The 12,164-nt window shown below is 38.7% G+C and overlaps 1 protein-coding gene across 4 annotated transcripts in view; it reads left to right on the top strand.

Moving 5' to 3' along the window:
• MIS18BP1 (MIS18 binding protein 1) overlaps nucleotides 1-11,284 on the top strand; it is a 47,549-nt gene extending 36,265 nt beyond the window's left edge. For 3 of the 4 annotated variants that reach the window (XM_069075579.1, XM_069075580.1, XM_069075581.1), the window contains 3 exons: nucleotides 6,911-7,811; nucleotides 8,441-8,613; nucleotides 10,059-10,297. In XM_069075579.1, the coding sequence (XP_068931680.1) occupies nucleotides 6,911-7,811; nucleotides 8,441-8,613; nucleotides 10,059-10,282 (1,298 nt within the window). In that variant the 3' untranslated portion in view covers nucleotides 10,283-10,297. Of the gene's footprint in view, nucleotides 1-6,910; nucleotides 7,812-8,440; nucleotides 8,614-10,058; nucleotides 10,298-11,260 lie in introns of those variants that run through there. The other variant, XM_069075582.1, reaches the window with a different exon arrangement.
• Nucleotides 11,285-12,164: the final 880 nt, after the last annotated feature.

Here is a 12,164-nt window from a genome sequence, read left to right as displayed (position 1 = left end):
GTATAGGTTGTACATGTGTGCCTAATGCAAAACAATAACATAGTAGATATATTGTAAAAAACTGACTATATTTCCCTCCTTTCTATCCCACCTCTCGTTCTATTCTCTACTTTGATCCTGTCCCTTTTCAAAAGTGGGTGCTTCCAACTTCCCTTCCCCCCAGCCTGCCCTCCCTTCCATCATCCCCCCTCTCATCTCCTTCCCCCCCCCTACTCTCCTGGAGGGTGAGATACCCTATTTAGTGTGTATTTCATTCCCTCCTCAAGCCAAATTCAATGGGAATAAGGTTGACCCATTCCCTTTTGCCTTCCTATTCTTCCCCTCCATTGTAACCATTTTCCCTTGCCTCTTCTACATGAGATACTTTACTCCATTCTGTCTCTCCCCATCTCCTCTCATTATATTCCTCTCTCACCTCTTAATTTCACCTTTTAAGTATCATCTCTTCCTGTTAAATTGGTCCTGTGCCCTCTATGTATACCTGTAAACATATATATTATATATATACATATTCACATATGTATTCATATGCCCATATACCCTCATATATATATATTTCTATTCCCTTCAACTACTGAGAAAAGTTTCATAAGTTACAATTATTGTTTTTCCATGTAGGAATGTTAATTGTTCAACTTTGATAACTTCCTTATGATTTCTTTTCCCTGTTTACCTTCTCATGCTTCTCTTGCTTCTTGTATCTGAATGTCAAATTTTCTTTTCAACTCTGGTTTTTTCAGCAAGAATGCTTGAAAGTCCTCTATTCCACTGAATGACCATATTTTCCCCTGAAACATGATACTCAGTTTTGCTGGGTAGGTGACTCTTGGGTTTTAATCCCAGCTCCTTTGCCCTCCGGAATATCATATTCCAAGCCCTTTGATCCCTCAGTGTAGAAGCTGCCAGATCCTGGGTTATCCTGATTGTGTTTTCACAGTATTCAAATTGTTTCTTCCTAGCTGCTTGTAATATTCTCTCCTTAATCTGGGAATTCCGGAACCTGGCTATAATATTCCTAGGAGTTTTCTTTTTGGGATCTTTTTCAGGAGGTGTTCAATGGATTCTTTCAACCTCTGTTTTGCCCTCTGGTTCTAAAACATCAGGGCAGTTTTCTTTGAGAACTTCTTGGAGGATGATTTCTAAGTTCTTACTTTGATCATGGCTTTCAGGCAGTCCAATAATTTTTAAATTCTCCTGGATCTATTTTCCAGGTCAGTGCTTTTTACCATGAGATATTTCACATTGCCTTCTATTCTTTTATTTGTTTGGATCTGTTTAATACCATCTTGATTACTCATAAAGTCATTAGCTTCCATTTGCTCCAATCTAATTCTGAAGCAATGATTCTCCTCATTGAGCTTTTGAGATTCTTTTTTCCATCTGTCAAATTCGGCTTTTTAAGGCATTCTTCTCCTCATTGCCTTTTTGAGCCTCTTGTGCCATTTGAGTTAGTCTGTTTTTTAAGGTGGTATTTTCCTCAGTCAGGCTGTTGACTCTCATTTCATAATTTTCTTGTTTATTATTCTCATTTCTCTTCCTAATTTTCCTCCACTTCTCTTATCTGCTTCTTAAGGTCCTCTATGGCCTGTAACCAGCTCGTATTTTCCTTAGAAGCTTTTGGTGCAGGAGTTCTGACTTCATTGTCTCCCTCCTCTTCCATGCTTTGATCCTTTTTGTCCCCAAAATAGGAGTCTAACATTGGAATCTTCTGTCTTTGTTTGCTTTGTTTGCAAAGTCTGCTTTGTTTCCTTTGCCTGGTCATGTTGCCCCTCAGTCACTTGACCCCTGGGCTTTTTGCCACAGTAGGACTCTGCCACCAGACAAGGGAGCTTTCATCCCAAATGCTGGGGTTTTCTCAGCTGCCAGAGGTATTCGATGGGTGCCCTCTCTAAGGTCTACACATGCTATGACAAGCTGGACACGCACCCCAAGACCTCCACCCTAGACTCCAATCCAGATCCAAGCAGGTTAAAGCAAGAGCGATTACCCCTCAGACTGGTGCAGGCCAGGAGCTAAAGCAGCCACGTGGTGCTGGCTGGCTGTTCTGGCTTCTCAGCGGCTTCTCACCCTGAGGGGCAAAAGCCACGCACTCCCACTTACTGGGTCCCAAAGTCCAGACTGCATTGACCTCTCACTTTTTCCTTCGCATCTATGTGTTTATAAATCTGGAAACAGCCACAGCTGCTGCTGATCTGGGGCCCTCTGGCTGGTGGCTGGTCAGGCCTGCCCTGGGGCTGAAGCCTCCATGTGGGGCTGGGCTAGGGAGCACTGCACTGGCCAATTCCTGCCGGCCTGCGGGGCTGTCCTTAGCGGGAGGTTAGCTTCTCTGTGTCATTTTGTGGGTTCTTCAGCTCCAAAGTTTGTTTAGAGTCCCCTTTTACATGGATTGGAGAAGGTGGAAGCCAGAGCCCAGCCGAGGTCCTGCTTCTACTCCGCCATCTTGACTCCCAGGGCTTGTTTTAAAAAGCATTAGGTATAGACTTATCCTAAACTGTTGTCTTTTGAGAAAGATATAGCAAACCCATTCTTAACCTAACAATTGTAGTTGGTTTACATAGTCCGCAGTGATAAAGAACAGCAACATGGACAGATAATCAAAACATGCTTTATATACATTAATAGTAAGAAAGTAAATTTAGTTTCCTCCTTATATATTTGTCTAACATTAAATCCAGTTAGTGTTCACTGGGCATACACACCAAGCGATGGTAGGGAAACGTGAAACAAAAGTGTCCTCCAAAGAGCATGCTGTGGTTCCAGTGGTGCTATTAGGAGAACGATCAAGAAGAGACAAGAATTACTGGTAGATGATGGAGGCAATTGTTTGTCAAGTTGACATTAACAGAGAGGTCTTCCCAGGGTATATATCCAACATGTTGGGAGAGAGAACTTTCTAAGTCTTGTCTTTGCATGATTTTTATCTACTTCTGGTAATTCACATAGGAATAAACCATATGCCAGAAGGAATCTAGAAAGCATATCTGAAGATTACAAAATCTTTGGCAAGAAATTCAACACCTTAGGGGCAAAACTACTGTTTTCATCATCACAAAAGCCATCCTCCCAGTTCCTCAGGCTCACAACCTAGGAGTCATCCCCAACTCCTCTCTCTCTCTCACCCTTCCTTATCCAATCTATTGCCAAGGCATGTCAGTTTCAACTTTGCAACATATCTTAAATATATTACATCCCCTTCTCTGACACTGCCACCACTCTGGTACAGACCCTCATCACCTCATGCCTGGATTACTGCAGTACCCTGCTAGTCAGTCTGCTTACCTTGAGGTCTCCATGTTCCAAATCCATGCTCCATTCAACCACTTAAGTGATTTTCTGAAAGTTCAGGTCTGACCATCTCATTCCCCTACTCAGTAAACTCCATTGACTCCCTTTTGCCTCCAAGATCAAATGGAAAATGCTCTTTTGGACCTTCAAAGCCCTTCATAACCCAGCCCCTTTCTACCTCTCCAGTTTTCTTAACTTTACTCCCTGCCATGTACTCTTTGATCCAATGATATTGGCTTCTTATTTGTTTTGTTTGGGGTTTTTTTGGTATTTTTGCTTTTTGGAAGGCAGTTGGGGTTAAGTGACTTGACCAAGGTCACAGGCTAATTTTTATGTTAAGTATCTGAGGCCAGATTTGAACTCAGGTCCTCCTGACTCCAGGGCTGGTGCTGTATTCACTGTGCTACCTAGCAACCCCCTATTATTTGTTCCACAAACAAGACACTCCATCTCTTTTCTCTGGGAGTTTTCTCTGCCTGTCCTCCATTCCTGGGATGTCCTCCTTCCCCAGCTCCACCTACTGACCTCCCTGGCTTTCTTTAAGTCCCAACTGAAATACCATCTTCTATGGGAAATCTTTCCTGATCCCTCTTAATTTTTGTGTCTTTCCTCTTTTAATTGAATCTTTTTTTAGTCATGTTCGACTCTTCATGACCCCATTTAAAGTTTTTATGACAAAGATACTGGAGTGGTTTGCCATTTCATTTTCCAGCTCATTTTACAAATGAGAAAACTGAGGCAAATAGAGTTAAGGGACTTGACTAGGGTCACACAGTGAGTAAATATCTGAGGCCAGATTTCATTTTAGGAAGATGCCTTCCTGACTCCAGACCTAGTACTCCATCCATTGTATCACCTAGCTACCCAGACTTTGATAATTATTTCCTATTCATTCTGTACATAGTTTGCTTTGTATATATTTGTTGCCTCCCTCATTAGATTGAAGATCTTTAAGGGCAGGGACTATCTTTCAAATCCCCAATGCCTGTGGATCAATGGTATAGATTGGGTACAGATCAATGGTATAGATAGAGACTCAGCAGTCAATGACTAAAATAATCTACTCTTTGATAAACTCAAAAACCCCAGTTTTGGGGATAAGAACTCAGTATTTGACAAAAACTGCTGGGAAAACTGGAATATAGTGTGACAGAAACTAGGCATAGTTTCATAGAAACTAACACCGTATACCAAAATTAAGTCTAAATGGGTGCATGATCTAGGTATAAAGAATGATACTGTAAGCAGTCTGGGAAAGCAAGGAATTGTTTACCTCTCATGTCAGATCTATGGAGAGGGGAAGATTTCATGACCAAAAAAGAATTAGAGAGCATTAAGAAGGAAGTGGGAAACTGGGAAAGAATTTTTACACCCAATGTCTCTGATAAAGGCCTCATTTCTAAAATATACAGAGAATTGAATCAAATCTATCATTCCCCAATTGATAAATGGTCAAAGGATATGAACAGAGGCAGTTCTCAGAGGAAGAAATTAAAGATATTGGGGCAGCTAGGTAGCGCAGTGAATAGAGCACCGGCCCTTGAGTCAGGAGTACCTGAGTTCAAATCCGGCCTCAGATACTTAACATAAAAACTAGTCGTGTGACCTTGGGCAAGTCACTTAACCCCAATTGACCTCCAAAAAGCAAAAAAAAAAGAAATGAGATATCTATAAGCATATGAATAAATATTCTAAATCACTATTGATTAGAGAAATGCAAATCAGAACAACTCTGAGATACCACATCTCACCAGTGCTGGAGAGGATGTGGAAAAATTGGAACACAAATGCATTGCTGGTGGAATTGTGAGCTGATCCAACCATTCTGGAAAGCAATCTGGAACTATGCCTAAAGGGTTATAAGTAATTTCATATCCTTTGACCCAGCAATACCACTTCTAGGGTTGTATCCCAAAGAGATCATAGAAGCGGGAGGAAGACCCTATATGTACAAAAATATTTATAACAGCTCTTTTTGTGGTGGCAAAGAATTGGAAATTAAGGGGATGCCCATCAATTGGGGAATGGCTAAACAAGTTATGGTATATGAATGTAATGGTATACTATTGTGCCATAAGAAATGAAGAGCAGATGGACTTCATATCTATGTGGAGAGGCTTATATGAACTGATGCTGAGTGAGAAGAGCAGAACCAGGAAACATTTGTACACAATTACAGATACAACATATGTGTGATGACCAGCTTTGATAGACTGTACTCTTCTCAGAAATGCAGGGCTATAAGTAAACTCCAAAAGACTCATACTGGAGAGAGATGTCTACATTCAGAGAAAGAACTAGAAAGAATGGAGTTTGAATGCAGATTGAAGCAAATTACCTGCTCTCTTTCTTTTTCTTGTTTGGTTTGGTTTCCTCTTTCCCATTGTTCATTCCATCTGATACAATCCTTCTTTATAACCTGACCAATGTCTAATGTGAAAGTATCTGCAGATCCTATACCTGATTGTATGCTGAAATGGGGAGGCGGGGCACGAGGGAGGGGAAGAAAATTTGAAATTCAAAGAACTGGGGAACTGAATCTTGTAAACTCAAAGTAAATGAACAAATTAATAAAGACCAAAAAAAAACCCAACAACAAACAAATCCCCAATGCTTAGTGTAATGCCTGGCACATAGTAGGAGCTTCATTTGATTTATTGATTTTTGTTAGTTGAAAAAAAATTCAGGTGTTTTGAAAGCAGCATATTCCTAAAAGAATAGTTAGAATGTAAGGCTTAGGATGAGCTAAGGCTGGAGAGAAATAAGATCATAGATATAGAGTTAGTAAAACTAACTCATATAATTACTTTAATGTGTACAGTACTTTAATTTCTTTTAAAATATCGTATGATTTATGGGGTGGCTAGGTTGTGCAGTGAATAGAGCACTGGCCCTGTTGTCAGGAGTACCTGAGTTCAAATCCGGCCTCAGACACTTTAACACATAAACTAGTCGTGTGACCTTGGGCAAGTTGCTTAACCCCAATTGCCCTCCAAAAAGCCAAAATATATATATATATATATAGTATGATTTTTGAACTATAAAACTTAGTGCTGGATCAAACTGACTTTGACTTATATGATAATATTCCACATGGTTCATCATCAGAACCTGATAGGATTTTATCGATTGAAAATGACACCAAAGGAGATGAATTATCATCTGCCTTGCAGTTGCACCCTAAAGATCTTTCCATCTGCTTTGCAATTGAAACTTCCTATATATTTTGTCTCCCCCTATTAGAATGTGAGTTCTTTAAGAAAAGAAACTGTCTTCAGTTTCTTTCACCAGTGATTAGCATAGTGCTTTGTACATAGTAAGCATGCTTAATAAGTGCTTTTTTATTCATTTGTTCATTAGTAAACATCAATGTAGACTTAAGAAACATTGTATGTCTAATTTTATTAGCGAAAAAAAAGCTTCCTTTTTTGGGTATTGTCTCAAGTGCTATGGTAACATTGTTCAATATTGCATATGGTTTTGAATAGCATTTCTTTCAAATGGTAGACAGTATACTTTCTCTTAATTTTCATGTATTTTATTTATTAGCCATGAAATACATTGAAACTTTTGTTTTTAATTTAATTTTGCATGTATAAATGTAGTGACTAATTTTTTTTTAAAGTAAGAAAGAACGTAGCTAAAGACATCAGCCAAGATTTGATTGAGTCCAGTGATACACAGTCTTCAAGGGAAGAGTTTCTTTCAGATACAGAAAAAATGGAATGTATGAATAATATAAAAAAGAAACTTACTGTCATGTTAACACCAATGAATTCTAGAAAAGCATTGGAGCAAAAATGTAATGATAATCATTTGTCCACTGACACCATAAAAAGAATCTCAGATTTAGCTTTGCCAAAGCGTAAAGTAGAAAATGGCAGCAACAAATCTGACTTGAAGAAAAATAAAAACAACAGATTGTTAAGGTCTTTAGAAAAGACATTTGGAAGTAGCTTAGTACACAAAAGTGAGGATGAGGAAGATACTGGCATATATGCTTCAGTCACCATCAATCAGAAAATTAAAATGTCATCACCTCCCAAGGAGCAAAGTTCTACTTCTGACTCTGAGAGAAAGATAAAAAAATCATTAAGACTAAAGAGAATTGAACCTTCTGGAAATAATTTGTTGCACAAAATTCAGACCAAGGTGACAGAGATCTCTAGTCAAGAAAGTGAAGCAGAAGAGGAATCCAGAAAGAAAACTCAAAGTGTTATGAAAACAAGGCAGAAGGATACCAAGGGAAGTGTAGTTAATCAGTCAAAATATAAAAGGAAATATACTAGGAAAAGCCCAGTGATATTAGAACATGAAAGTGAAGAGGGCGATAAAGATTTTCACTCCAACACAAAGAAACCTACCTCTTCTTCCAACAAAACTGTTCAGAAGATTGGTAACAGAAGAAGGTTTTCATCAGCAGAGGTGATGGGATCTAGAAAAACAAAGAATCAGCTTTTGGAGTGTTTTCCAGATTTAATTAAAGAGGATAACTGGACTGAGAAGGAGTTACAAAAGTTTCAAGGGTAAGTAGTTTGATTTAATAATTTCCTTTTTTTCATTTCTCTAAATTTTTGTTTAGCCTTTTCCCTAAAATGTTAGTTCTTTAAATTAAACAATAATACAGTGAAAGAAAGCCTAATAGTGAAATTCATCTGTATTCGATTGGAATCTGGAGCTTAACTCTTCACACAATCATAGCTACATATTTATTGAGAGTACTGTGCCTTGTTCTGGGAAGAGAAAGATAACTTTAGGACTACAAAGCTGCTTAATGGGTTGGTTAATTGGATCTGTGAAGAAAATCTTAAAATATACAATAGAAAAGAAAATGGAAGTTTAATAAATGGTTCCATGCATTAACAAGATTATTGTAAGGAAGCATGAATAGTTAATTCCTTTTACTACTAAGGAAAACCCAAAAGGAATTGATTAGATGGAATGTAGTTAAGGAAGAGGGCTGTAATCACTTTCTAGAGGCGTTTTTACAAAAGAGAGAGAATTGGCTATTTATGTAATTTATAAGTAGATAAATAGTATTTAGAAAATATAATTCTTCAGGTTTTAATAGTTCTCCTTCATTTTCACTTATTTGAACTTTGACTACTTTAACATTATTGATTTAAAAAGCATATATGATTTTGGACTTCCGTAGGGCTTTGTCTTCTGTGCCAAAACAAAAGCATGGTTTCTGGTTGAATGTAGCCACTGCTTTGGGTCCTCAGACTGCCGAAGAATCCCAGAAGAAACATGTGGAAGAACACCAGGGAAAAGGTTCTCGGAAACAGGCTGTCAAGAAAATGGTACCCAGGCCCAAAGGCTCAAATGGTAACCTTACAGTCCAGTAGTAGAGTTTACATGATCTCAAAAGGGCAGATTACATAGGGTAGCCATTACACAGTTATGAATTTGAGTTATTTGAAAACTTAACTATCTAAATGCATATTTTGCTTCTTTTGATACTTAACTCTTGTTTTCCTTATTCCCACTTAAAGCTAAAACATTTTCTGGAAATCTTTGAATTTTGTAACTGGTAGGGACCTCATAGTATCTAGTCTCCATGTTGCTTTTTTTAAAGCCGAGTTTAGTTTGAGTTTTCTCTACAAGACTTTTCTTAGCCCCAGTTGTATATACTAACCCAGGAAGATGGTAGTTCATAAGTCATCTGAAGGTCTAGCTCATTTAGTGTGGCAACAATCAGTCTGAGATATGTAGAGCTTAGACAATAGTTTCCCCCAGTGATAAGAAAATCACTCCTCCCTAGGAATACTTAAAAAACTAAGAACTACCTGGATGTCTAAGAGGCGGCAGTATGTGTAGAAGTAGATTAGATTGTCATTAGGTTGTCTTGACTTCTTGAGGTGTCAAGATCTGCCCTCTTTTTATACCCCCGACCTTTAGCATATGCCTGACACATAGGCGCTCCATAAATATTGATTGTTTATAATGATACTCAAACTTTACTTCATGGCTCTACCATAATTTAATGTGATATATACCACAGTGAAATCAGTAGCTTAGACACCTACTTGTTGATTTTCTGGTGATAACTAATTATCAGCATAATTAAAACATCTGAATGTAACCATTTTCATAATATGTATAAGGACCTTAATGACATTTGTTCCATTTCTATAATGATAATAACAATCAGTGGTGATTACTTAGTGCTTTACAGTTTATAAAGAATTTTACATTCTTTTTGCTGATATCTACTCCTTTACACAGTCCTCCTTTTCTGCCTTTTAATTCCCTAACTGCAGGCCATAGCATTAGTAGAATACCAACCTTAGACAGAAAATAGTGTGTTTAACGAAGCAGCAAGTCAGGGGGCGGCTAGGTGGCGCAGTGAGTGCCAGAGTCAGGAGGACTCGAGTTCGTTTCTGGCCTCACACTTAACACCCACGCAAAAATACTAACCGTGTAACCTTGGGCAAGTTACTTAACCCCAATTGCCCTCCAAAAAAAAAAAAAAGGGAAGCAGTAAGTAATCTGAAACTGAGTTTACCGTATGTGTATGCAGACTTTTATTTTAGAGCAATTGGGGTTAAGTAACTTGCTCAAGGTTACATACCAGTTATTTTGTGTGGGTGTTAAGTATCTGAGGCCATAACCAATCCTGGTCTCCCGACTCTGGGGCTGGTGCTCTTCACTGCACCACCTAGCCGCCCTGTATGCAGACTTTTAGATTTAGAAAGTTACTAACTTTCCAGACCAAATAGCATGACTAATCAAATTCTTACCAAAATTTTTGCATGAATCTTAACACATAGGAGTTGATACTGATACAAACCAACGTGTAAGAATAACTGCCAGAGTGGGAACTCTAAAAAGAAAACAGCAAATGAGAGATTTCCTAGAACAGCTGCCCAAGGATGATCATGATGATATGTTCAGTGGATCACCTTTACATTATCAAAGAATACAGGTAACAATTTTAAACAGGGAAGATGACATTTTTTTTATTTTTTTTAAATTTTTTTTAATGCTTTATTAACTTCTGATTTACATCATTCGTTTCCGCCAGATTTTGAGTTACAAATTTTCTCCCAGTTTTTCCCCCACCCATCCACCCAAAACAGCAGTCCCACATGATATCCCCACCTCCAATCTGCTCTCTCCCATATTTTCTCCCATACCCGTTTCAACTTTTCCAGTGGATCTCTATGCCTCAGTGCCTGTATATCTTTTTTTTTCTTAATAACATGTAAGATGGTATTAATAATAGTATATATGTACACACACACACACACACATATATATATTTGAATATTTGATTTTAAAACTTTCAATTCCAGATTCATTCCCTTCCCCCCCTGCCACCCACCCCCACTCGGGAGACAAGCAGTTCAGTATAGGTTGTACATGTGCGGCTAATGCAAAACAATAACATAGTAGATGTATTGTAAAAGACTGACTATATTTCCCTCCCTCCTATCCCACCTCCCACTTGTTCTATTCTCTACTTTGATCCTGTCCCTTTTCACAAGTGGGTGCTTCCAACTTCCCTCCCCCCCAGCCTGCCCTCCCTTCCATCACCCCCCTCACATCCCCTTCCCCCCTATTCTCCTGGAGGGTGAGATCCCCTATTTAGTGTGTGTTTCCCTCCCTCCTCAAGCCATATTCAATAGGAATAAGGTTGACCCATTCCCTTTTGCCTTCCTATTCTTCCCCTCCATTGTAACCATTTTCCCTTGCCTCTTCTGTATGAGATAGTTTGCCCCACTCTGTCTCTCCCCATCTCCTCTCATTATATTCCTCTCACCTCTTAATTTCACCTTTTAAGTATCATCCCTTCCTGTTAAATTGGTCCCATGCCCTCTATCTATGTATACCTGTAAACATATATACACACATTCACATATGTATTCATATGCCCGCATACCCTCATATGAAGACATATATATATATATTTCTAATCCCTTCAATTACTGAGAAGAGTTTCATAAGTTACAATTATTGTTTTTCCATGTAGGAATGTTAATAGTTCAACTTTGTCCAGGTGGCTCAGCGAGCAAGAGCACCAGCCCCAGTGCCAGGATGACCCGGATCAAATCCGGGCCCAGACACTCAGCACCACACCCAGAAACAACAACCGGCCGTGCAACCCCGAGCAAGCCATTTAACCCCAATTGCTTTAAAAAAAAAAATAGTTCAACTTTGATAAGTTCCTTATGATTTCTTTTCCCTGTTTACCTTCTCATGCTTCTCTTGCTTCTTGTATCTAAATGTCAAATTTTCTATTCAACTCTGGTTTTTTCAGCAACAATGCTTGAAAGTCCTGTATACCACTGAATGACCATATTTTCCCCTGAAACATGATACTCAGTTTTGCTGGGTAGGTGACTCTTGGTTTTAATCCCAGTTCCCTTGACCTCCGGAATATCACATTCCAGGCCCTTCGATCCCTCAGTGTAGAAGCTGCCAGATCCTGGGTTATCCTGATTGTGTTTCCACAATATTCAAATTGTTTCTTCCTGGCTGCTTGTAATATTCTCTCCTTAATCTGGGAATTCAGGAACCTGGCTATAATATTCCTAGGAGTTTTCTTTTTGGGATCTTTTTCAGGAGGTGATCAGTGGATTCTTTCAACCTCTTTTTTGCCCTCTGGTTCTAAAACATCAGGGCAGTTTTCTTTGAGAACTTCCTGGAGGATGCTTTCCAGGCTCTTACTTTGGTCATGGCTCTCAGGCAGTCCAATAATTTTTAAATGATCTCTCCTGGATCTATTTTCCAGGTCAGTGGTTTTTCCTATGAGATATTTCACATTGCCTTCTATTCTTTCATTTGTTTGGATCTGTTTAACAGCATCTTGATTTCTCATAAAGTCATTAGCTTCCATTTGCTCCAATCTAATTCTGAAGCAATGATTCTCCTCA

The sequence above is a fragment of the Petaurus breviceps genome, unplaced genomic scaffold, assembly GCF_028583685.1.
Source record: "Petaurus breviceps papuanus isolate PSGF00001 unplaced genomic scaffold, PetGlider_PUasm1.0 90919, whole genome shotgun sequence".
Classification (NCBI taxonomy): Eukaryota; Metazoa; Chordata; class Mammalia; order Diprotodontia; family Petauridae; genus Petaurus; species Petaurus breviceps.
The sequence above is the reverse complement of the archived record's forward strand: the minus strand, read 5'-3'. Positions and strand labels throughout refer to the sequence as shown.